This window comes from Pleurodeles waltl, chromosome 9 (genome assembly GCF_031143425.1).
Source record: "Pleurodeles waltl isolate 20211129_DDA chromosome 9, aPleWal1.hap1.20221129, whole genome shotgun sequence".
NCBI classification, from domain to species: domain Eukaryota; kingdom Metazoa; phylum Chordata; class Amphibia; order Caudata; family Salamandridae; genus Pleurodeles; species Pleurodeles waltl.
The window spans coordinates 171,758,886-171,783,780 of NC_090448.1; the positions used below are offsets into that span (position 1 = coordinate 171,758,886).

The window sequence follows — 24,895 nt, forward strand, 5'->3', positions numbered from 1 at the left end:
GAAAAAAACTAAATTTTCAGTGTATTTTGGCTAATTTCTTGGCCTCCTTCTGGGGAACCCACAAAGTTTGGGTACCTCTAGAATCCCTAGGATGTTGGAAAAAAAGGACGCAAATTTGGCGTGGGTAGCTTATGTGAACAAAAAGTTATGAGGGCCTAAGCGCAAACTGCTCCAAATAGCCAAAAAAAGGCTCAGCACAGGAGGGGGAAAAGGCCTGGCAGCGAAGGGGTTAAAGGTTTTATTGTTAAATTTGATGTTTTCAGATATCTTATGTTTTTTTCATATAACTCGTTGAACCACAATAGTGAGGAGGGATTCATCACAATGAAACATTGATATGAAGATTAGTTGCAAAAAACCACAACTGAGACCTCATAAAAAAGCAGGTCCGGTATTAGGGTGGTGCGACCGGTGCAGTGGCTCCTGGCGCTGAGTTGGGGAGAGAGGGTGCTGTGTTTAAAATTAATGTGTGTGTTTAAAAGCACCTTCTGCATAGTGCTTTGTGTGACCTGCAGCTTTGGGATAATAATAAAATAATACAAATGTCAAGATAACTCTTGTGATTAACATTCCTGCTGGAGAGACATGGCGTTTTGTCTAATGGCAGTTTAGAGTAGTCATAAAGTAGCACAGAGGGTTAATGTGCCTGCTGCAAAGTACATGTACAGTGCAGATCACAGTACTGAGTATGAGTGAACTGTGAATAGCCTACAAAAATGAAACTCTTGTCGGAGAGGGGCTACAGAGAGATGAAATGCAATACACAATAGTGAAGACACCTTTGGGGAAGGTCATTTGTATGGAAAGATTGTTGCACCAGGTGCCATAAATGCTAAAGCCAGACTTGTAAACAAAACAATAATAATTATTTGGTACAATATGTGTGTTATTCGACATGCAGATATGAAAGCTACATGTCCCTTTAGAATACGAGATGTATACTTACAACTGAAGTGTTTAAACTTGACATCACAGGTCGGCGGAGAGACATGCACTTGTTTGATTGTTGTTTGCAAGCGGATATCAGTAGCAGCACTTCATCTGGATCTGTGGCACTTTTTACATCAGACAGGGCCTTTGCCCAAGCAGAAGATCCCACAAGCCACATAAAGGAGAAGATCACCGTCACTATGAAATCCTGAAACATGAAAGTAATCATTTATAGTGCTGCTAATGGCCATGCATGGTGGAGATGAAAGACATGTATACTTAGCTTATGATCACTAATACCAGTGATAATATAATGTGAGATGTCATCAATGAGTTCATGCATGATTTCAAGAGCAATTCATGGTGGAGCGCAAGTTATGGTTTGCGTAGTATGCCATAACTTGCGAATTATGGCTAGTTTTGGTTGCTGTTACACATCACCATATATTTAAAAAAAAATCTTTGATAATTCACTGGGAAAAAAGTTAAAGAGGTGCTATGGTTTCTGTTAGAAATTGGATCTTTGGTTGGCAGTCAGATTACCCCCTGTCCAAGCAAGGACCCTCACTCTAGTCAGGGTAAAAGAGAATCACCCTCAGCTAACCCCCACTCACCCCCTTGGTAGCTTGGCACGAGCAGTAGACTTAACTAGTGCTAGGTGTAAAGTATTTGTACCAACACACAGAGTAACCCAATGAAAACACTACAAAATGACACCACACCATTTTAGAAAAATAGAGAATATTTATCTAAACAAAACAAGACCAAAACGACAAAAATCCACAATACACAAGTCAAGATATCAATTAAAAACCAAAAGAGTCTTCATGTAATTTTAAATACAACGCTAACACTGTTAGTGTGAAAATGTACCTTAGGTGTGTCAAAAATAACACCGCACGTGCATCAAAAAGGGCTTACGATGCATGGATTTCACTCACGGAACGAGACCTTGCGTTGTTTCGTCTTTAGTCGGGTCGGAGTACGTCATTTCTTCTCTCCGCAGGAGACCGATGCATCGATCCGGTCAGCACTCTCGGGTCCGGGCAGGCCTCACGTCGTTTTTACATGCCCAGCGGTGCTTGTGTCAGAAATTCAGCTGCACAATGGTCTGAAAACCACGCAGCGCGGGTTGCGATCTAATCAGCCTCTGTCAGCGATGCTGTGCATCGTTTCTCCAGCTGCGGGCATCGATCTTCCGGTCGCGTTGCAAGACAGCGCCGATTTGCAGCTGCAAAGCTGGTGACGTGTACATTTTTCAGCCGCAGATCGGAGTTATGTCGATCTTTTCACCGCACGGCGGTCTGTGCGTGGAGTTTTCACTCTTGGGCTGCCAGCTTCTCTTCTCAGGGTCCCAGGAACTGGTTGGGCACCACTTGGCAGAGTAGGAGTCTCTCCAGAGGCTCTAGGTACTGGCAGAGAGAAGTCTTTGCAGTCTCTGAGACTTCAAACAACAGGAAGTGTGAGAGAGCAGGGCTGATTGCAGAGGCCCCCTAACCTTTTGCCCCCATTTTCCACTTTTTGCTGGTGTTTTCCTGACTCTGATGGTGCCCTGGGTACTGCTAACCAGTCCCATAACATGTGCTCTGTGTAAACTCAGTATGCAAATTAGGCTAATTATAATTGGCTAAGTCAACCCACCTATAAGTCCCTAGTATATGGTAGAGCATGCAGGTTTAGGGACCCCAGCATAGGTAGCGCACCCATAGGTGCACTTCTGAGGTGCCCAGTGTATTTGCAAAGGCAGGCATGCCCTGCTGGCTGCTTTTAAATTAAAGTTACATACAAATTCGACTTTGGAATTAAAAGTAGTTCCAAAGTCTTAAACTACCTTATTTTTACATATAAGTCACCCCTAAGGTGTGCCCTATGTGTCCCTAGGGCTGGGTGCCATGTAACTAAAGCAGGGACCTTATAAAATAGTTTTTTAAGCCCTGGTGAGGTAAAACAGCCAAATTAGTTTTTCCCTCATTGTAGTGAATGGCCTCCATGGGCTAGAACGGGGAGACGCTATTTTAATTTTAAAAGTCCCCTTAGTTGACAGATACCAGAAGTTTGGTATCAAATTAATTGTTATAATAAATCCCACAGTTGTTGGATTTAATATAACTTGTTCAGGTAAAGAGTTTTAAACTTTACCTGAAAAGTTGCCAACTTCAGCCCTGCAGTGTTTTTGCTGCTGTGCTCTGATTGGCCAGCCTCTGGCAGCCTGGCAAGGCTGCCTTAATGAGGTGTGAAGTGGCCTGGCTCCACACAAGGAGATGTGTCTGGGGTAGGAGCTCTCCCCTCAGCAGATGGTGAAGCAGTAAGGGGGAGGGCTGCCAAACTGATCTTCAAAGGCAGGGAAGGACATTTGGAGCAACCCAACAACACCCTCACAACCTGCAAACCCAGACAATTAGGTTCCCCCTTGATTAGATCAGGAGAGGGGTGTGTTTAGGATTTTTAGCCACACCAGTGGGTGGGCTCAGCCAGATGTAATCTCCAAAAATCACTTTCAGCCATGCCTGATTTTTGAGGAATGTTGCTCCCTGTGATTGATTTTTGCCACACTTCTCAGGAAGTGGTCATCACAGGGGGAAGGACCCTGCACCTGATTGGAGAACCAGGAACCCCCTGTTTTTCACCCAGGAGCAGGGATAAAACGGCAGACCTGCACCTATACCTCAGATTCCCATCAGATTCCAACAAAGAAGAACTACAGGAGAAGAAGGACTGCCCTGCTGGAACCCTGACCTGCACCTGGACACTGCACTCTGGAGGACTGCACCAGCTGCACACTTGGGCTTCACCACTAAAAGGACTTTACCTGTCTTCTACTGCTTCAAGAAGGGACTCCCTGTTTGCTACAGGTACCAAGGAGCTGCCCAGAGTGCCCTGCATCAAGTCCTGCAAGCAGAGTCCAGCTGACCAGTGTCCAGTGGCCATTTCAGGATTCTGACCAGGTGCATTCTGGGAATTGTAGTCCCAACTCCCAAGGAGCAACCCAGAGCTTCTGGAACCTTGGATAAAGTTGTGGACACTTCAAGAACACAAAAAAGACATCTGGAAGAAGATCCAGAAGTTTGGAGATGTTTGGATCAGCTCCATAAGTTGAACGGGTGCATTGTGGGAGTTGTAGTCTCAGACCCCAAGAGGCACACCCGAGCCTCTGAACCCTTGGCTGGGTCTGTGGACCACTTTCCTGAATCAAACACTTCTGAAAGTAAGTGTGACAGTGTTACCTCGTGGGTGGCCTGAACTCTGGACTTTGACCCTTTCCAGTGTGACCTTTTTTTAACTTTTGAGCGCTAGTTGCTTCTATGTGCTAGAAAGCATTAATTCTTTAAAAAGTCATATCTCCGGTTCCCCTTATCCGATTTTATTCGTTTTGGTGCATTTTAAAGATAAAAATATAATCTATTTTTATAAATTGATTTTGCATTTTGAAACTGTTTCCTGTGTTTTATTTAATTACTGTTTTGTGATTATTTGAAGGCTTTAAGCTTTGTCTCCTAAGTTAAGCCTTCTCGCTCGTTGATAAGCTACCAAGGGTTGAGCTAGGTTTAATTTACTGAGACCTAACTGGACCTAAGTGAAGGTTAGTGGCCTATTGCTAAGTGTAGGTACTTACCTGCCATTACCAATAACCCATTTTCCAACAGGCGGCAAGCTCTAAATCAAGCCCTTGGAGAGTTCTTCACAAGAAGGATGGCAACACAAAGTCCAATATTTGTCCTCTAGCACAGGTAGAAGCAGCAACTGCAGGATAGCTCTACAAAGCACAGTCATAAGCAGAGCAGCTCTTCTTCCTCAGCTCTTCTCCAGGCAGAGGTTCCTCTTGGTTTCCAAAAGTGCTCTAAAGACTGTGGTTTTGGGTGCCCTTCTTATACCCATTTTCCCTTTGGGTTAAGCAAGAAAACGCTCACTTTCTAAAAGTGGCATTTTCAAACACACAATCTTAAAATCAACCTTACTAAAAGTTGTATTTTCAAATTGGGAGCTCAGAGACCCCACACTCCACATGTCTATCCGCTCCCAAAGGGAATCTACACTGAAATCATATTAAAAGGTAGCCCCCATGTTAACCTATGAGAGGGACAGGCCTTGCAACAGTGAAAAAGGAATTTAGCAATATTTCACTGTCAGGACATATAAAACACATTACTATATGTCATACCTTAACCATACACTGCACCCTGAGCTTGGGGCTAGCTAGGTCCTACCCTAGGGGTGTCTTACATGTAAGAAAAGGGAAGGGATAGGCCTGACAAGTCGAATTTACAGTTAAAACTGCACAGACAGACACTGTAGTCACAGGTCCGAGACATGATTACAGAGCTACTTATGTGGATGGCACAATCAGTGCTGCAGGCACACTAGTAGCATTTGATTTACAGGCCCTGGGCACCTCTAGTGCATTTTACTAGGCACTTACTAGTAAATCAAATATGCCAATCATGGATAAACCAATCAACAATACAATTTACACAGAGAGCATATGCACTTTAGCACTGTTTAGCAGTGGTAAAGTGCTCAGAGTTCAAAAGCCAACAGAACAAGGCCAGAAAAAATAGGAGGCAGGAGGCGAAAAGATTGGGGATGACCATGCATAAGCAAAAAAGTCCAACAGTTTCAAATTAACTCTGAAAAAGCAATGAAATTTGAAAGTTATTACTGAGACTGCAATCCATAACTTGCACAACAGAGCGGATAACCCTAATTTACACACCAGATGCATGCTCTAGTCCTCAACCTTGATGTGACAGATGCAATTACAAATTCGATAAATAATCTTCTAGATGAGATTACATATCACATTATCGTTAACACTATTGAAGAGAATGAATGGCATATTTATCAACACTTTACACCACTGCAAAGTCTTGCAAGATAGTGCAAACTCTTGACATGTCATTTATTTTCCAGCAAAGTGCTCTTTTTGTTGTGAAAATAGTGGTTTGCACTACTTTTCATTAATGGGGCATACCATGGGCGGTAGTTAGACAAGGGAAACCACCCATTTGTAGACAGAAGCCCATACCTATAAACCTTGTTTGAATATGTATTGATATTAAATTACATTGTGCTTTTTAGGTGTTGTTACTTTTTTGGGATAAACATTGTGGCATTATAAGCATTACTTTTTGAGGGCACTCCCACTTGCCTTCATTTGATCAATCAAAAAACCGAAAGTTTCCTTGAAAAGACATGTTTTGTCTTATTAATATCTTTGCCACCCTTCAATGAATCTGAACAAAAAGTGCATCTCTGTTAGGTTCCTCATGGCATGTTTCATGCAGATCCACAGGGGGAGGTGGGGGCAAAAAAATTGACATTTCTCATTTCAGCTCCTATTCAACTCTTTGCTCCTTGGTATAGAAAATGTAGCTAAACAGAATTTATCAGACTTGCCATGTAAGCCAACCTTCATGCAATAAATTGCTTTTGTTTGGTGCAAATCGCTTCAGTAATTCTTAAGAACTTAGCATTTAAAAAAGTGGTCTATCTTGTTCATCAAGAGATTACGGGCCGTATTTATACTTTTTGACGCAAAACTGCGCTAACGCAGTTTTGCGTCAAAAAAATTAGCGCCGGCTAACGCCATTCTGAAGCGCCATGCGGGCGCCGTATTTATTGAATGGCGTTAGCCGGCGCTAGCAGACCGGCGCTGCCTGGTGTGCGTGGAAAAAAACCACGTACACCAGACAGCGCCGGCGTAGGGGGAAAATGCCGTATGGGCGTCTTAAAATGGGGCAAGTCAGGTTGCGTCGAAAAAATCGTCGTAACCCGACTTGCGCCATTTTTTTTCGACGCCCATCCCCCATCAACATGACTCCTATCATTGTAAAGATAGGAGTCATGCCCCCTTGCCCAATGGCCATGCCCAGGGGACTTATGTCCCCTGGGCATGGTCATTGGGCATAGTGGCATGTAGGGGGGCACAAATCAGGCCCCCCTATGCCACAAAAAATAAAAAAAAAAATACTTACCTGAACTTACCTTAATGTCCATGGGATGGGTCCCTCCGTCCTTGGGTGTCCTCCTGGGGTGGGCAAGGGTGGCAGGGGGGGTCCCTGGGGGCAGGGGAGGGCACTCTGGGCTCATTTTGAGCCCACTTGTCCCTTAACGCCATCCCTGACCCAGGCGTTAAAAAGCGGCGCAAATGCGCCGTTTTTTGCCACGCCCACTTCTGGGCGTCTCTTTTGCCCGGGAGTATAAATACCACGTAAAGGCCTGGGAGTCATTTTTTAAGACGGGAACGCCTCCCTTGCATATCATTAACGCAAGGAAGGGGTTCACGCTAAAAAATGACGCACACTCCGGGCACTTTGGCGCCCGAAGCGTCTAACGCCAGAGTATAAATATGGCGTTAGTTGGCGTTAGTTCTGCGTCGAATTTGCGTTGAAAAAAACGACGCAAATTCGGCGCAACCAGAGTATAAATATGGCCCTACATTTTAGAATTGGAAAGGTATATTTTTGATTTGCCTAAACCTTGAGCAATGTATAATGAATTTGCAGGACATTTGAGATGGTAAGGATGTTTAGTTTACTCTTGTTTTTGTTTGAAATTTGTGAAGATATGTCAGAAGGGGAGCATTTAATAGGTAGGGTCAGCAAAGTGTTCATTTGCTAATAACTGTGCCATAATTTGATGAATCCACATTAAATTTGGTAAGCATTCAACATGCTTAGTCTTCTCGGGGTAGGATTCCAACCCATCTCTTTTTGTCCCCCTCTGCGATACTCTAGACAGAGGTCCAGCTAATGCAAATCAGTACTGATCCTGTTCCTCACGGAAACAGCCCATTCCAAACTTGGCCTTCTCACCTCCCTCCCACCCTCAGCATACTGTTGTTTAAGTTGGGGAATGTGAGACATTATTAGCATATTAAAGACTGTTTGGCTCCCTAAAAATGTTCACCCTCTTGGTAGATCTGTATTAAGCTTGAAATAACAGAAAGATAAACATGCTAAAGGTTTGCCAGATGGTGTATGAATTCATGAAACAGTATAACAGGTATCAGTAAATGAAACATTTGGTCACCCTTTTAACTGTGTCCACCTTAATGAATTGCCACAAATTAAAAAATGCTAAGAGTGAGCTGAACATGGTGAATGTAAACATTTGTGCAGATTTGTCAAATGGCACTAAAGTTATAAGCAAATATTTAGCCATATATTATCATTAAATTATCGAAATACCCATGTTTGTGTACCTCCTGCAAGCTCAAAATAAATAAAAATAAAATTGTCAGAAGGGGACAATAGAGAGATTTTAGTCTCAATGGAAATTTTTGTCCCATACAATTTTAAGCCAAGTTTAGAGACCTGAGGTTCTCTGATTGGCTGGCCACACAGAGAAAGGTCTACTGATTCCACCATTACAAGTCTCAGTGCTTCCATTCCAGAGTCATGAAAAGTAGATTTAAAAGAGCCAAAAGGGAGCAATCTCCTAACTTCCCTAGCTCAGATGGGAAGGTCCCAAAAGGACTGCACATGGCTAAAGGGTTTCCGCAGTAGCCTTGGCCATCAATAGAAGATTAGTGCAAGGAACACTTAGATGTGGCATGCGATCAAAACAACAACAAAAATACCAAAGGTTAAAATTAAGTTATGGTTAGCTTTGGTTAGAAGACCTTCACATACGTTTAGAAAATCCTTAGAAATTGATGGAAAATATTAGGGCCTGAGAGAGGTTATAGCACCATATATTATCAATATCTACAGGGGTTTGGTTTTTCAAATCAAATTGAACTTATCTTGAAATGCACTGAGAAGCAGCCATTTAGCTATCTAGTCCCAGAGCCATGGGGGAAGGATATTGATTTTGCCTTCTCGAAGATCTGAATGAACAGTTGTTTATTGTCAGAGGCAAGTCTACCCTTTATGAAACCTGTTTGAGTGGGGGTGTATCAGGCAGAGAAGCAGTTTCTCTAATCAGAGGGCCAGTATTTTGGCATATATCTTGTAGTCAGTATTTAGTAGAAAAATTGGTCCATAGTTTTTATGTTCATCTGTGTCTTTGCCTTCTTGGTGAATGATCACAATACATGCCTCCGAAGCACTGCCTTCAATCTTCTGATCTAAGTGTCAGGTAATAATGCGCTTTACAAATACATCTAAAATACGACAAAATATGTGAACAATTCTTTAAGGTGAGGCAGTAGTGCATCTTCACAAATTTGAATGAATCCAAAATTGCATTAGAGACCTATAAGATGCACCCTATTTAATCACTGGTGTACTTGTCCTGTGGTTCTATGCTTCTGATAGAAGGCTAGGTGTTTTAATAAAAGAAAAAGTCTCCAGGAAGTAGCCAGATGGATGGCCAATTGTAAACTCATACTGAACCATGACAAAACAGAGGTGATGATACTCGGTAACAGCCTTAGTAGGTGGTCCCCCTCCTCTGGCCCTGCACAGCAGGAGAACATAACCAGTTCCAAGCCTGTGATGAAGAGCCTTGGCATGCAGCTTGACACTAGGCTCACCATGGAACACCGGGCGGAGCATCTTACAGCTAATTGTTTTGGGATCCCAAGGTTACTAAGAAAGGTATTAAATCTTCTACCTTTTTTGGCAAAAAGACTTATCGTCCAGGCCCACATTAACTCCCGAATTGATTACAAAAATGGTCTGTATCTTGGTTACCCTCAATATGTCACTAAGAGTTTACAAGTCACTCAAAACGCCGTGGCTCGTTTCCTCATGAACCTACCTAGGCAATCATCAGTAAATATTGCCTTGAAAACAGTGGGTGCAATTCAAAGCCTTGTGTATCTTACATAGAGGCCTTTAAGAGATAGTCCCCTCACTATTAGGCCCATAAGCCACCCCCTACACACCTTGGAGGCCACTAAGATTATCCATAAATTTCCTGCTTCAGGTCCCCAAGTTTAAAAGATCATCCTGGGGCGGCCACTCCTTCTCTCACCTGGCCCCAAAACTATGGAACTCTCTTTCATTGGAATTGTGGCACATGACCAATGAATGCCTCTTTTGTAAGGCTTTGAAAAGCTGGCTGTTTAGCCAAATGTTTCCTGGAGCATGTTCCCTGCTGCACTGCTTACTGTTCAGCGCTGGGAGGCCTATGAGTAGCCATGTGCTATATAAGCCTCACAGAATACAATGGAATAATTGCATCCTAATTTTATTACGTACAAGAGGTTTTTGGCTTTAGGTTTGTTTGACTCTATATGTACTTTTTCACTAAGAATTGTATTGATTTCATATTTTAGGGGTTTTATTTCAAAGGTAATATACTGATTCAGAGTGAGGGATCTTTTGATTGATTCAAGTTGTTTCATGTGTGATCTATGGCCTTTAGTCTAGTATTTAAGTTTTTATACTTTTCAGCAATGATAGACATGATTTCCCCTCTAACAGTGGTCTGCATCACATCCCAAATAGTTTCAGGAGAAAGGTCACAAGTAGCTTTTTTTTTTTTTTTTAAATGATCAGAGCTGTATTTATGCATTTCTTTGCATTAGGGTAACCTAAAATAATCCTATTCATTCTCCAAGTATTGTTTTTGGGATGTGGTGCTGCCAGCTCAATAGTAATGGTGACACAGGCACGATCAGAGATAACAGTAGGTTTAATGGTAGGGTTTGTATTAGTGAAACAAGATTGCTACTAGTCAGTAGGAAATCTATTGTTGTCAGCAAATTATGGGGTTGTGAGTAAAAAGTGAATTTGTTGTGGCTTGGGTTATGTCATTTTCTTATTTAGATCAGTCCAGAAGTGGGGTTTGTCATTTGTAGGAGCATATATGTTGATGCTATAAACTTAGAGTTAGCCTTTGTTGAGTTGGAATATAATCCATCTGCTATTCTCGTCTTGAGAAGTGGCATCTAGTGTGCCATTAACTTTCTTTGAGACAAGTGTAATCATGCTGTTTTTTGTTTTTGGCTGGAGCACATGTGCTGTGTGGAATCCATGAGTGTTGCATACTACCTGTCTCAGTAATACCAGCTCTTGTTTCTTATAAATTATGCCAACTTGAAGTTTGTGATATAAGTTCATTATCTTTTTCTGTTTAATTGGATGGTTGAGGCTTTTGGTGTCCAGTGATTTTAATTGTGCTTTTAGACATTGTAAAGACTTAACAAAGACTGATGGAGAAACTCTATTAGGGCCAGAAAACATTAAGGTGTCAAGAATACCTGTGAGAATCAGATGGGGGCATAAGCAGTTAATGCAAAAAGAAAACCAAAACACATGATTAATAAAAGTGTTCATGTAAAGCATAACTTAACAGTGAAATCCCATCCAAACCCACTCCCTGACCCGAGAAAAAAACAATGGAGCAGTGGAGGCCTTGAATGAGCATCCCAGGATAGGCTTGAGAGAACTAAGAGGATGAAGCAACAATTACAGCTTCCACTACATGAGAAGTATGCAATGCGGAACCCTCACTTTAAGAATAGAGTTCTAGGTAAGCAATGCCTGAGAGATTAACCAGAGAGTATTCAGAGACCAAACATCAACATCAATAGAGAAATATTATAGGGCAAATGCCAGCCTCAATGGGTCAATAAGTCTACAACAACAATAAACTGTGGATGTAATTGAAAGCATATGGCTGCAAATCAAATGTGATAAATATATATATATATATATATATATATATATATATATATATATATATATATATATATATATATATATAAATATATATATATATGTATATATATATATATATATTCAAACAAAGAATGGTCTAAAAGTTACTGGGTGGTGCACTCTGCTGCCGGTGCTCGTGACGGAGAGGACCAGTCTCGAAAAGTATAATTCACCAAAAATGATCACTGCACTCCATGAGATCCAAATAGTGCCTATTTATTGACGCCAAATTAACAACCACCAACGCGTTTCAACTCCCCAAGGAGTCTTGTTCACAGTGAATGAGTCCCTTTTCCATTTTGCTATTTATACCCCATAGTGCCTCATTATTTACAATGCATTCTGGATAATGTAGTTTTTAAAATTAAAAAGCATATGTGTGATTAACCCTATTGCCAAAAATAATAAAGACAACAAAAGATAATAATTCCTTAAAATAGTGCTAAAAAAAACCCTAAACCATCATAATATAATACTGTGATACTTGTTACGTACGTTTTCCTATATTGTGCTATTAAATTCAATTGACAGTTCGTACCTTAATGCTATTAGTATTTATCCCTAATTGATTTGCTATATTCAATAGGGCTGAAGAGCTACACATAGATGACACACAGAACCCAACAACATCTATTCTATTATTACATACTAAACTAAAGAGAGGTATCATTCTGATGTTTCAGTGTCCCTAGTTTATACATTTCTTTATGTCATTATTAACCCTCTGAGATTCATTATAATCCTTAATAGATTTTGCTATCTCAGTATTATACAGACATATATCAATTCTATCCATACTCCTGCCTGTCATTGTGCGGCTTAGGATATTGGGTATTTTTCACAAAATACTTTGCTAGTGACCTCTACAGATGCATATCATTATTTTCATATATTTACATATTCATCAAGATCACAGATGTACATGTAGTTCTTCATCCATGTTCAATCCATAAGGCATCTTTGTGCGTAACCGAATAATAAATTTGCTCTCCATTTGCCTAAGGTTTCGAATTCTATCACCTCCTCTCTCATTTCTTTTCATTTGTGCAATACCTATAAATCGTAGTGATCTCCAATCATTAGTATGTACATTTGCAAAGTGTTTTGCCATTGTGTAGCTCATGTCTTTATTTGTGATGGCTCTCGTATGTTCTAAAATCCTTTTCTTTAATGAACAAATTGAATTCCACAAGTATCTCAAGCCACATTCACATTCAAGCATGTAGACCACATATTGGCTATCGCAGGTGATTCTTTGTAAAATACCTATAGTCTTTCCATTGTGGTCCTTGTAGGTCTTTGTATTCACTGCAATTTGGCACACTTTACATTTGTTGCATTTATAAAAGCCAGTTGTTTCATTATTCAGCCAGTTCCTTGTAGTTGGTGCTTCATAGTGGCTTTTTACCAATATGTCCTTAAGTGAACGTGATTTCCTATATGATATTTGTGGAAATCCACCTATTCTTTTTGCCAGATCTCGATCACTCTTCAATATCTTCCAGTGTTTTCTGAATATTGATTCAATTTCCTTACTTTCCTTACTGTAGGTGAGAATTAGACGAGGACAAGTTTCCTCTTTCTCAAGTCCTCTTCTTGTACACCTGTCTGTCAATGTTTCTTGTCGAGATATCCTCCTGGCCCTCTTCTCACTCAGATCAATATTAGTTCTCAAATAGCCTCGGCGCAGGAACCGTTTCCGTACCATACTGAATTGATTCACCATTTCTTTGTCATCCGAGCAATTCCGTCTCATCCTTAAAAATTCACCAAATGGAATGCTCTTTATTAAAGATTTTGGATGAAAGCTACTGCCATGTAAGACACTATTTGTGGAGGTTGCTTTTCTAAACACAGTTGTGTTGATCTGGTCATTGTCTATATACACTCTTATGTCCAAGAAATCAATTTGTTTCTCATTGATATCATAGGTGAAACTTAAACCATATTCATTTTCATTCAAAATTTTGAAATATGTTGCGAACTCCTCCTTAGTGCCATTCCAGATTAAAAATAGATCGTCTATATATCGTAGCCACAATACTACTTTGTTCAAATGTTCAGAATATCCATCTTGCCACGCTATTTCTCGCTCCCACCACCCCAAGGTTAAATTTGCTTCATTTGAAGAAAGGGAGATTCCCATGGCCGTTCCATGTACTTGTTTATAGATGTTTTTGTTGAATAGAAAAATGTTATTGGTTAACCATAATTCCACCATTTCCACTAGCATTTCCGAATGACTTTTTTCTTCAATTTTTCTTTGTCGTAAAAAGAATTTAAGTGCATTTAGCCCAACCTCATGTCTAATTGATGTGTATAATGATATTGCATCCACCGTCACCAATTTATATCCCGATTGCCATTGAATATTGTCTACAGTTCGTAAAAAATCTCCTGTATCTTTGATGTACGAACTGAGCGAGGAAACTAATGGGGCAATGTAGTAGTCAACATATTTAGAAATATTTTCAAACAAAGATTCACATCCCGAAATGATAGGCCTTGCTGGAGCACTATTTTAAGGAATTATTATCTTTTGTTGTCTTTATTATTTTTGTCAATAGGGTTAATCACACATATGCTTTTTAATTTTAAAAACTACATTATCCAGAATGCATTGTAAATAATGAGGCACTATGGGGTATAAATAGCAAAAGGGAAAAGGGACTCATTCACTGTGAACAAGACTCCTTGGGGAGTTGAAACGTGTTGGTGGTTGTTAATTTGGCGTCAATAAATAGGCACTATTTGGATCTCATGGAGTGCAGTGATCATTTTTGGTGAATTATATATATATATATATATATATATACACACACACACACACTAAGTCTGCCATTGACGCCTGTCAGCCATCACATTACTAGTGTGTGCAATGGTTTTAGTCAAGTGAAAATAGAGAGAATACAATAGTAGTATCATATTAGTGCTAAATTAATGCTATGTTATCCTAGAGAACTGAGGGATGTGCAACATTATATGACTAATCAAGCAGGAATAATCACAGATTATTGAGATTAAAGACAACATGTTACTGGAGTTGAGTTAGACACTTCAAGAGTAGGGTTTAAAGTAGGGAGTGAGACATTGTGAACATATGAGAAGCAGGGTTGAAACATAACTTCAGATGTAAACATTGAGAAGTGTGTGGAGTTTTACATGTAGGATCACAGTTATATAGCATTATTGGGACATGTGTGATTCTGTAAAGATCCTTCATAGATGATTCTAAGTCTTTCCTCTCATCAAACACCTATTAACGACCATTATGGGAGATTTTCAGTTTTGCCAGACCCACAAATAAAAAGGACATGTTCAGAGATCAGAAGTCTGGCCTAAAATTTAGAAAACCATTCCTGCAAGCAACTAATGGTTTAGCATAGTCCCGACAGATACAAATTTTATGACCATTCCAGATCAAGCATATAAATTTCCCTCATCCGATCAAGGTTCAGTTCCGTATGTTGGTACCGGAGTGGTTGAAAAATAATTGGTCTCCAGTTATATTGGGTTGATGAGCTCCTAGTAGGGATCCTGTGGGTTCTTATCATTTCAACGTCTTTCACAGAGGTTTTTCCAGGACCTTTTGGTATCCATGACTCAATAAAAGCACACAGGATTTGCCTCCTTTTTGGAATTTTGTGCAAGACTAAATATTCTCAATTTACCTCTTCTATTTTTGTCTTCGAGTTCCCTGATCTCTTTCTAAAATTAAGCCAGTTTGTTTGCCATAAAATTAGATTTTTTGCTCAGGATGTCATGATCATCTTCTGTTCTTCATATCCTTTTTTCAGCGTCCAGTCTGTTTGCTAAAGCCTTGACATAATTTCCTCAAACCAGACATTTCTGATTGTAAGACTTCCATGTTTGTCTTCTTGCACCTGCTTGAGATCATGGAGGAAGTTTAGTTGTTGAAGGATATCGTCCATATTACTGGCATTATCAGATTTTCCTTTAATCGGAGAGCCCAGAAGAGTGGAGTAATGTTTTTTTTCTTATTTGACCTACTTTCTGATCTTTAATGTGCTTGGTCTGGTTCTTGTCCTTTCGTTCTGCCATTTTGCTGAGTTGATCAGCAAACCCACTCATGCAGTCAGTCAGGAAAGTTCAGGGAATATTGTTGCTTTAGTCAAATGATAGGGTGAGACTTAGTTATTAGAATGAGCAGTATTATGTACTGGGAGCGTACAGCTGGGGTCAGGAGCACTTGTGCAGGATACGATGAGATGGCTGCGCAAGCGCAGTTTAGGTCTGACAGGTATTCTAAGAGTTGCAAGACCAAGAGGAAAAATCCATATGAAGTATGTCTCAGGGTTAAGTCTAAATTATAGGGGAATATCACTTCACTTTAACTTCACATCAGCAGGTGAGGGTTGTGTGCTATGTTGGTGGGTTGGCATGTAAACATTTATGTATAATCTTGCTATGTGGTACTGAAAGGCAAGTTCTTTAATAGGCCTTGTGCACCTCATTAAAGAAGTTGAATTTCAGTACCACAGAGCAAAATTCTATATAAATGCCTATATACCAACATTAGCTCAGTGATAGACTTCAGCAGTAGCATAACACAGAACGATAGGCACCACCTTATAGAATTTTAAGAGGGGCCCTGGTGTCTCCCAGATCACACAATCATTCACTGTGTTTGGGCTCAACGGGGGCCCCCTGAAGGGTTGTGGCCCCCCTACACTCCATGGGCCTACATTATGCGCCTGCAATGGACAAAGGGACATAGGTTCTTTTTGCTGGGCCTCTGTCTGCCAGAAATATTCAATAAATGTGTTGTTTTTCTGCTTCTTTCTACTCGGGAAAGCAAAGTGGCTTTGCCTAGTGTTTAAATGTTTCTTCTTCCATGCCCCTGCAGGCATTCCACCAGGCAGGCAATAGCATGGCTTAAGGGCTGAGTGGGGCCTCTCCAAAACAAGGAACATGGGGGGCCCCACGCACCACTGGCACTGTGGAGGTCTATGTTACACCCCTGGAGTCCAGTGGTAGATTAGTGGACAGGCTAATTGAACATAGCCTTGTAGCAGACGCAGATATTACAAAAATGTACTCCTTAGTGTGGGTACCCTTCAAATGTTGGAATGAGTTCTGGACACAAAGAAGCTTCACTGCAACAGGTATTCACCACAAAACCCATAAAGAGCTGTTGACTGGCTTGACATGAGGGAGCATGCATGCCTCAGGGAATTGCATTATCAGAGCCACTAGATATTGGATCGTGAGAACAGGGGCCGGGGGAGTTCTCCGAGAAGCAGTGAAGCGAGGCTCACATGGGGAACCACTTTCAAACTCAAAGCAGAACCACCAGCAGCAAGAAGATAAAGATAACTTCCATACTGCATCTTCTCCGTTGTCCATTTGAAGACTGATGAACAGCTGGTGTGTCAGTAGTCAGGGGACATGCCCCATGGTGCCATCTTAGTTGTCACAGCGCTGGGTCTGAAACAGCTGAGATGGGCATTAATACAGAATTACAAGTCAGTTTTACATTTTAAATTACATCCTCAGTGGAAGAGTGTTACAAGGTTGAGCATTGGTGAGCTTTTCCAGAACATTGGTGATGGGATAGCACCATTCACCCTCTGCCTCACAGCGAAACCGTGACCCTAGAATGCCGTTTTCCTCAGGTGCTATCTTTGTTATGCATCATTCCAACTAAACGGATACCTTTCTTCCCATCGCACTAACTTCATTGCTTGCTATAATTTTGTATGTTCATCAGACAATGTACTGTTTCTTGTTTTTTACCTTTAAGGACTCTAATAAATATGTGCTGAAATAAAAATAAAAAAAAAACATTAATTGAAAATGCCAGAGTTAGAGTTAAGTTTTGGTTACAAAACAAAACCTAAAAACCACTGACATTTGTCAGTTTTATTTAGGTAAACTAACCAAAACTTGCGTCCCCATCATGCACTGATTATGACCTCACGTGTCATGACTTTTTTACCATTGCATGTTTTCCTCAGTGATGCAATCAACACTGTAATTCGAGATGTCATCAGTGATGTCATCAATGATTTAACTTAGCATGACAAAACTGATGTCATATGTAAGATCATAAGTAGTACATGACTCATGACAGGGACGTATAATATGGTTAGTTTACCGAACACTAACTGGTGAATTTCTCAGGTTTCGTTTTCTAAAAATAATTTCAGTTTTACTGTGTTTTTTTCAGTGAATATTTATTTATATGAGGGTACTTTGCAGAGCCTTTAAGTGTTATTATGGAATATATATCGATTAAGATAATTATTGTGTCTAGAAATGTTTAATACTATTACAGACATGTATGAGCTTTTATGTTTTTAGGAAACTTGTTTACATGAAGACCCACCCGCAACTGATTTTGTTTTACAGGTTAACACAACTCAATAAAAAAGACTACACGTCGGCCCTCCAGGGGACTGACTGTTCTGATATCTAGTAAGGAAGCAAATAAAGTGACAATGATAAGATCGAAGAGTAAATGGATTGTGGCATGTTGAGCTCAACTGTATAAGAATGATTCACACTTTGATTTTATAATTGTTATTAATGTGTATATTCATGCACTGAATGTAAGGTTCAACTGACATTTTTTAAAGAAGATCCTGCAAAGAAATGCACACTGTACCGCTCACATTTAGTTTTATTGTTAGGAGATTTCAATCATAAATTGAGTGAGCATTTGTATAAATACATTTTATCCACATATAATATCAGTTGAATGTTTTCTAGCAAATTTATCTTTATTACGGAACGCAGCATTGTTTCATTTTCTGACCTCAAGTGAGATGTTCAGTATAAACTGCCGTATAACACTGACCGCTCAGCTGGACACATTTTTATTAATGGAAATCAATGCTGCCCGATTATATTTATAAGTGGAGACCTTTTACGTTTTACTAATGGATGGAAGGGATCTTCACTCCTTACATTTAGCACTAAATACTAGGACTCATAATATAAGAGATAAGGGCCTCCTTTTAATAGTGGATTGTCCAAGATGTTTTATAACAAGGATCACAGATATGCAGTTATGTTTACTGGTTAATTTTCAGCAGCAACTACATTTAATACAGGGAGATGAAGTGCCTGCTGGTTTTAATAAAGAGACACAACTGAAAAATCTAGCAAGTAATCCAATGCCTAAAGGCCAAACTCAACATCAATAAGCAGTGAAAAAAAATAAAGCTGATATGAGGAAGAAAAACGTCTGGTTTGATGAAGAGAGTATGCATTTGAAAACAACAGATAAGAAAATGGGAGAGATAACTCAAAATATGACCTTGGGATAAAAGTCCTTTCCCTATACTTAAAAGAAATGACAAGCTAAAATGAAATAATAAGAATAAAGCTTATTAAGATAAATGTTGGAAAAATATGCTGGAGGTGATAGAAATGAAGAAGTTAAAAAAAATCTTTGCCAGCACATGCAGCAACGGATGGGAAAGAAAGTAGAGAAATGCAGTGTCTGGTCGGTGAAGCATGGGTGACTTACCTAAAGAAAATGTATTGTAATGGCTAAAAAGAGGCACAGTGTAATGGAAGTTTTATAATAGGCATGGAGATTGTAGCACAGTTTTTTTATAACGGCATTAAGGAAACAATAATGGCATGAAACCTAACACGAGCGACTGGCCCAGATAAATTACCAGATATCAAAATTTAAAAAACTGTGGACTGGTGGGCAAAAAGATATTACCTAGTGTTTCATAGACAGACTTGTTTCTGTGAAACTGGAAGGGAGCTATCATAACATCCATTCATAAAACAATGATACAACTGTGCAACAAAATTATAGATTGATCAACTTATTCCATGTGGGAGAAAAACTGATTTCAAAAATAATTTTTACCCATGAAAGAATGGACAAAAACAAAAAATATAACCCCAGCAGAGCAGTGAGGTTTTAGAGAGGGATACTAAAGCATAGATCATTCAATGAATCAATCAATCAACTCGTATTTATATAGCGCAGCTAATCACCCCAGGGGGTATGCAGGCGCTGTGCTGCAGGTATCAGGTCTTGATTCCTTTCCTGGAGTGGTTCAGTGAGCGTGCAGTGCAGAGGTGGAGGGTGTTCCAGGCCTTGGTGGTGAGGTGGGCGAAGGAGCGTCTTCCGAAGTGGCTGAGGAGGATGCGAGGTTTGAGGAGCAGAGGTTTCTGGTCGGTAAGTGGAAAGTCAGGCGGTGGTTCAGATAGGCTGGTCCTTGGTTGTGGAGGGCTTTTTAGGTGTGGATGAGGAGCTTGAAATGGCATCTTTTCTGGACAGGGAGCCAGTGGAGGTCTTTTAGATGCTGGGTGACGTGTGTTCTTTTGGGAAGGTTGAGGGTCAGTCTGGCTGCTGTGTTCTGGGTTATCTGGATTCTTTGCATGAGTTTGGTGGTGGTGCTGGTGTAGAGTGCATTGCCATAGTCAAGCTGGCTGGTGATGAGGACCTGTTTTCCTAGTGCTGATGCAGACCTATCTGAAGATCTTGCGGCACATGCAGATCGTGTGGAGCAGGCGGAGGAGACGGCGTTTATATGCCGTTTAATGGAGAGTTTGCTGTCCAGGATGATGCCATGGTTGCAGGCATGGTCTTTTGGCGTGAGGGTTGATCCTAGCTGTGCTGGTCCCCAGGAGCCATTCCAGAAGGCTCTGTGTCTGCCGAAGATCAGAACTTCCATTTTGTCTGTGTTGAGCATCAAGCAGTTGTCTTTCATCCAAGTTACGATGTTGGCCATGCAGTTGTAAAAGTCGGTCTTTGCTGATGTCGGGTCCTCAGAGAGAGAAAGAGGATAAGCTATGTGTCCTTGGCGTAGGAGGTAATGTTGATGTGGTGGGATTTGATGATGTCTGCGAGTGATGCCAGGTAGATGTTGAAGAGGGTTGGCTGAGGGATGAGCCTTGGGTTATCCTGCAGATAGTGTGCTTCCGATGTGAGGTGAAGGGGGGGGAGGCGGACTCTCTGAGTGCCTCCATTGAGGAAGGATGCCATGCATCTGAGTACATAGTCGGTGAGTCCAATCCGGCATAGTCGATTGATCAGGGTGTGGTGGGAGACGGTGTTGAAGGCTTTCTTTTCAGCTGGTCGTGAGCTGGAGGTTGATGGCCTTCCCTAGGACTTTGGGAGGGAAAGGGATGAGGGAGATGGGACTGTAGTTCTGGAGGTTGCTGGGGTCGTCCAAATGTTCCTAGAGGAGGGGTGGCTGTAGTTATGGAGGAGTTGAGGCTGGTGGTGAGGTGGTGGTCGATCTTGGTGCTTCCGAGGTGGATTAGTCGATGGGGGCATGGGTTGGTGGGTGCACCAGAGCAGATGGGGTTCATCAGGGTGGTTGTTGTTGGTGTGCTTAGCTGTTCTCATGCGGTGAGTGGGTGGTTGATGGTGGTGGTTGACGGGTTGCTGAGGAGGTTGAGTTTCTGGAGATGGTTGCTATTTTGTTGTGGAAGTGGTCTGCGAGGGTGTCACAGAGTTTCTGTGAAGTAGGGATTGAGTTTTTGTGTGGCTGACAGGCAGGTGAATTCTCTGATGATGGAGAAGAGTTCTTTGGTTTGGTTGGGGCTGTTCTCAATCCAGTGTGTCAGGGCTTCCTTCTTTGAAGCTGTAAGCTGGGGATGGTAGTCATTGAGGGCTGCTTTGTAGATGGCTCAGTAGGTGTTGTTTCTGCTGGTTCACCAACTTCTTTCCCGTTGTTTACACTTGCATTTTGATGCTCTGAGTTCTGGTATGTACCAGCTGGCTTGTTTTGTGGGTCTGTGTATTTTAGGTGATTCTGTGTGAGGGAAACGTGGTTGGCTGCTTTGGTGATCCAGGTCTTGAAATTCTCTACCACTTGATCTAGGTTGGGAGTTATGCTGGGCTGGGTGGTACTGAGGGCATTGGTCCATTGCTGCTGGGTTACCCTTGTCCAGCTACGGTATGGAGCACTGTGTCGGTTGGGGTGGTACAGGGTTGACCAGTGAGGGTGAAGTATATGATGGAGTGATCTGTCCATGTGAGTTCCGATGTGTGACTATCTGATTCTGTTGCTGGATGTGAAGATGGGGTCTAGCATGTGTCCTGCTTTGTGTGTGGGCTCAGTGACTATTTTCGACATCTAGTCTTTCGAGAAGGTCGGTGGTTTCGATGGAGTCACCCAGATGGAAGTTGAGATCTCCCAGGGAGATATAGGGGGTCATTCTGACCCTGGCGGTCTTGGACCGCCAGGGTCACGAATGACGGAAGCACCGCCGACAGGCTGGCGGTGCTTCAAATGCCATTCTGACCGCGGCGGTAAAGCCACGGTCGGCCCGCCGGGGCCGGCGTGTTTCCGCCGTTTTTGACCCGGCTGGGAGAATCCACCAGGGCAGCGCTGCCCTGGGGATTCTGACCCCCGTACCGCCAGCCTGTTTCTGGCGGTTTTCACCGCCAGGAAGAGGCTGGCGGTAAGGGGTGTCCTTGGGCCCCTGGGGGCCCCTGCACTGCCCATGCCACTGGCATGGGCAGTGCAGGGGCCCCCTAACAGGGCCCTGGCCAGCTTTTCACTGTCTGCCTAGCAGACAGTGAAAAGCGCGACGGGTGCAACTGCACCCGTCGCACGGCCGCAACACCGCCGGCTCCATTCGGAGCCGGCTCCTGTGTTGCGGCCCTCATTCCCGCTGGGCCGGCGGGCGCTAACTTGGTTAGCGCCCGCCGGCCCAGCGGGAATGTCAGAATGGGGGCCGCAGAATTTTGCCCGCATGGAGGCCAAATGGCGGTTTCCGCCTGACGGGCGGCGGTAGCCGCCCGCCAAGGTTGGAATGACCCCCATAGTGTTTAGATTCAACGGTGAGTGGGGTGATGAAGTCGGCAATGGCGTCGCTAAGGCCACTTCATGGTCCTGGTTGTCTGTATGCGAGGGTGCCTTTGATGATGATTTTGGCATCAGGGTGGAGCTGGAAATTCATGTGTTTCCTAATTAGCGTGGTGTCGGTATTGGTCATGTTGCAAGTGATAGCTTCCTTGCATATGATGACAATGCCCCCTCCATGTCTTTTGGTACAAACATGGTGTTTCATCTTGTAGCAATTAGGGGTTGCCATGACGATGTCTGGGGCTGAGCCAGGTCTTCATGATGAAGAACACTTCGGGGGCAATGGTGGAGATGGTGCCCCAGATTTTGGTGGCGTGTTTGCAGCGTTTGTGGTCTCTAGTTTGAAAGTCAATAGATCAAAGTGGTAAGTTATTCTGCTGCTTTATAGACTTGTGTACTGCATTTTATCAGGTGGACTGTAACCTGCTGTGGAAAAGGGTAATAAAAATCGAAAGCTCTAGGAGCCTCTTTCTAATTTTGCAAGGAGTATTTGGGAGACATAACAATTAAAAATGGATTCAGACAGGGGTGTGTGTTGGCCCTTTTTCATTTTTCATATTTCCAGCAGTTTTTATCACAATTTTATCAGCAACAAATGGCATCATACCAAAATTTTATGGATACATGTTTCAAATCTTTTTATACATGAAGATGATTTTGCCACTAACGACATGACATAAATAGGCCTTTGTATGCTAACAAAATGTTGTGCCAGAGAAAATAGGAAAAAGATAAGAAGTATTTTAGTTGCAAAATATCAACAGTTTTTGAGAAACTTGGCAAAATGGCAGGGGGTCCCATCTATTGATTCCTTACCAAATCCTGGCCATAGACTAGCCTTAAAGTATAGAATTGGATTAAATACATAGATTGTACGGTTTGAAGGCAAGGGAAAAGATACATGTGGTCTAGAGGTAAAGTATGATTATTAGCATATTTTATAATACTGTCCGAGGTTACTGTTTGCACAAAAAGCACTTTTATTTTTTTTAGGAAATATGGAGTGTTAGACCGTAAGCATGTGGCTATATCTTTATGGCTGCATATGGGGTATTTGGCTGTAACCTATCTAACAGGAAGATTTTTGTTAGCTGTGAAGGAATGTTTAAATTAATGTTAATCAGTTTTAAATGTTATTTATGAGGTGATTTGTATAACCAAATGTAATTATTTACTGAGAAGGATTTTATAAAATGCAAAGAATTCTTGATTATATGTAGGTATTTTAGGTTGTATAAAAGATTAAAATCTAAATAAACATAATGTTTTACTGAATGAACTATGATACTTTGCTAACCATATCTGGGTAGATCTGGGTAGAGGAGAAACTGTTGAAACCTAATCCATCTTGGTGCTTCTGAGGTGGAAGACCCATTATTCTTTATGACAAAGACATTGAAATTATTTTAGCAAATGCTGTGGTCCAGTGGAGGAGTAAATTCCCTGAGGAGAGCTGTAGTTCATATTGATATTCCTTCATATTGCAAGAAATTACTTGTCTGACAGATTTCATGAGTAGGACTGCCTCCTATACTGCTTCTTGCCCTAGTTCACTCGTCGTCTGTTTTCCGCTACCTGTCCTATGTTATGACCTGAAGGGACCATGCCCTGATTAAAGAAAAGCACACATGGCCATTCAGATATGATCTGTTTCATTGAGAGGAACTCAAAAGTAAAGACTGTGCTGCTGATTTCCATGCTTTGAATGCTTTCCAAACTGTATAAATATATTTCTGATCAAGGGTATCACTCTTTTAGAATGCCCACATCATCTTAATGTATACTTATAGAGTATGCTGATGCTAACACCAAAATACATGTTGGAGATTTAAATGGGCAGATGGAATCAGGGGTATGTGCTGATTCAGATATCCCAGGTATATCAACAGCTGACATCGGGATTAGAAAAATAATGAATCACCATTGCTGATCATAGTTTGCAGACTCTTAATGGGGAGACATTTGTAAGTTCTCCAGCCTGTGCCTCCATCGAGGTTTTACTAGATCCTGACCTAAACAGTATTTTGGCACAGTGTGGACGACTTCAGTCGTGTTGTGATATGAAAGTTGTATGATGAACGTAAGCCCCGGTTTAAATGATTAAATCATTTATCTTTAAACCAAAGATTAATAGTTTTAAACCAATCAATGGTTTAAGTAGGGGCTCAGAAGTTATTTTTCACCAGAAGTGAATACATTTGGTGAAACAGGTAAATTAGGGCCTGATTTAGATTTTGGCGGATATCCTGTACGCCGAAATATACATCCCATAGAAAATAATGGGATTTATATTTTGGCGATGTGACTGAGTAACCCATCTTCCGAAACCTAAATCAGGCCTTAAATTCCTTCTGAGCTATGCATATGTCTAGCACCTTCATCTGTTCTATCACAACTAGGAGTGCTTCTGAGGATAGTTTGATGATGTTCTCCGCTGCAATATTGGCCCCAGCAATGTCGGGTTAAACCAATTGATATAGTGGGATAGGATGATCAATCCGAAAGGGAGACTAAGAATAAATTAAGCATATATTCAGATGTTCT

The 24,895-nt window shown here is 41.4% G+C and overlaps 1 protein-coding gene across 2 annotated transcripts in view; it reads right to left on the minus strand.

Annotated features, from left to right (window-relative positions):
- The window catches only part of SYNPR (synaptoporin), a 926,755-nt gene that overhangs the window by 41,716 nt on the left and 860,144 nt on the right, over positions 1-24,895 (minus strand). For both annotated transcript variants that reach the window (XM_069206519.1, XM_069206520.1), the window contains one exon: positions 947-1,138. In XM_069206519.1, coding sequence (XP_069062620.1) covers positions 947-1,138 — 192 coding nt within the window. The remainder of the gene's footprint in view (positions 1-946; positions 1,139-24,895) is intronic.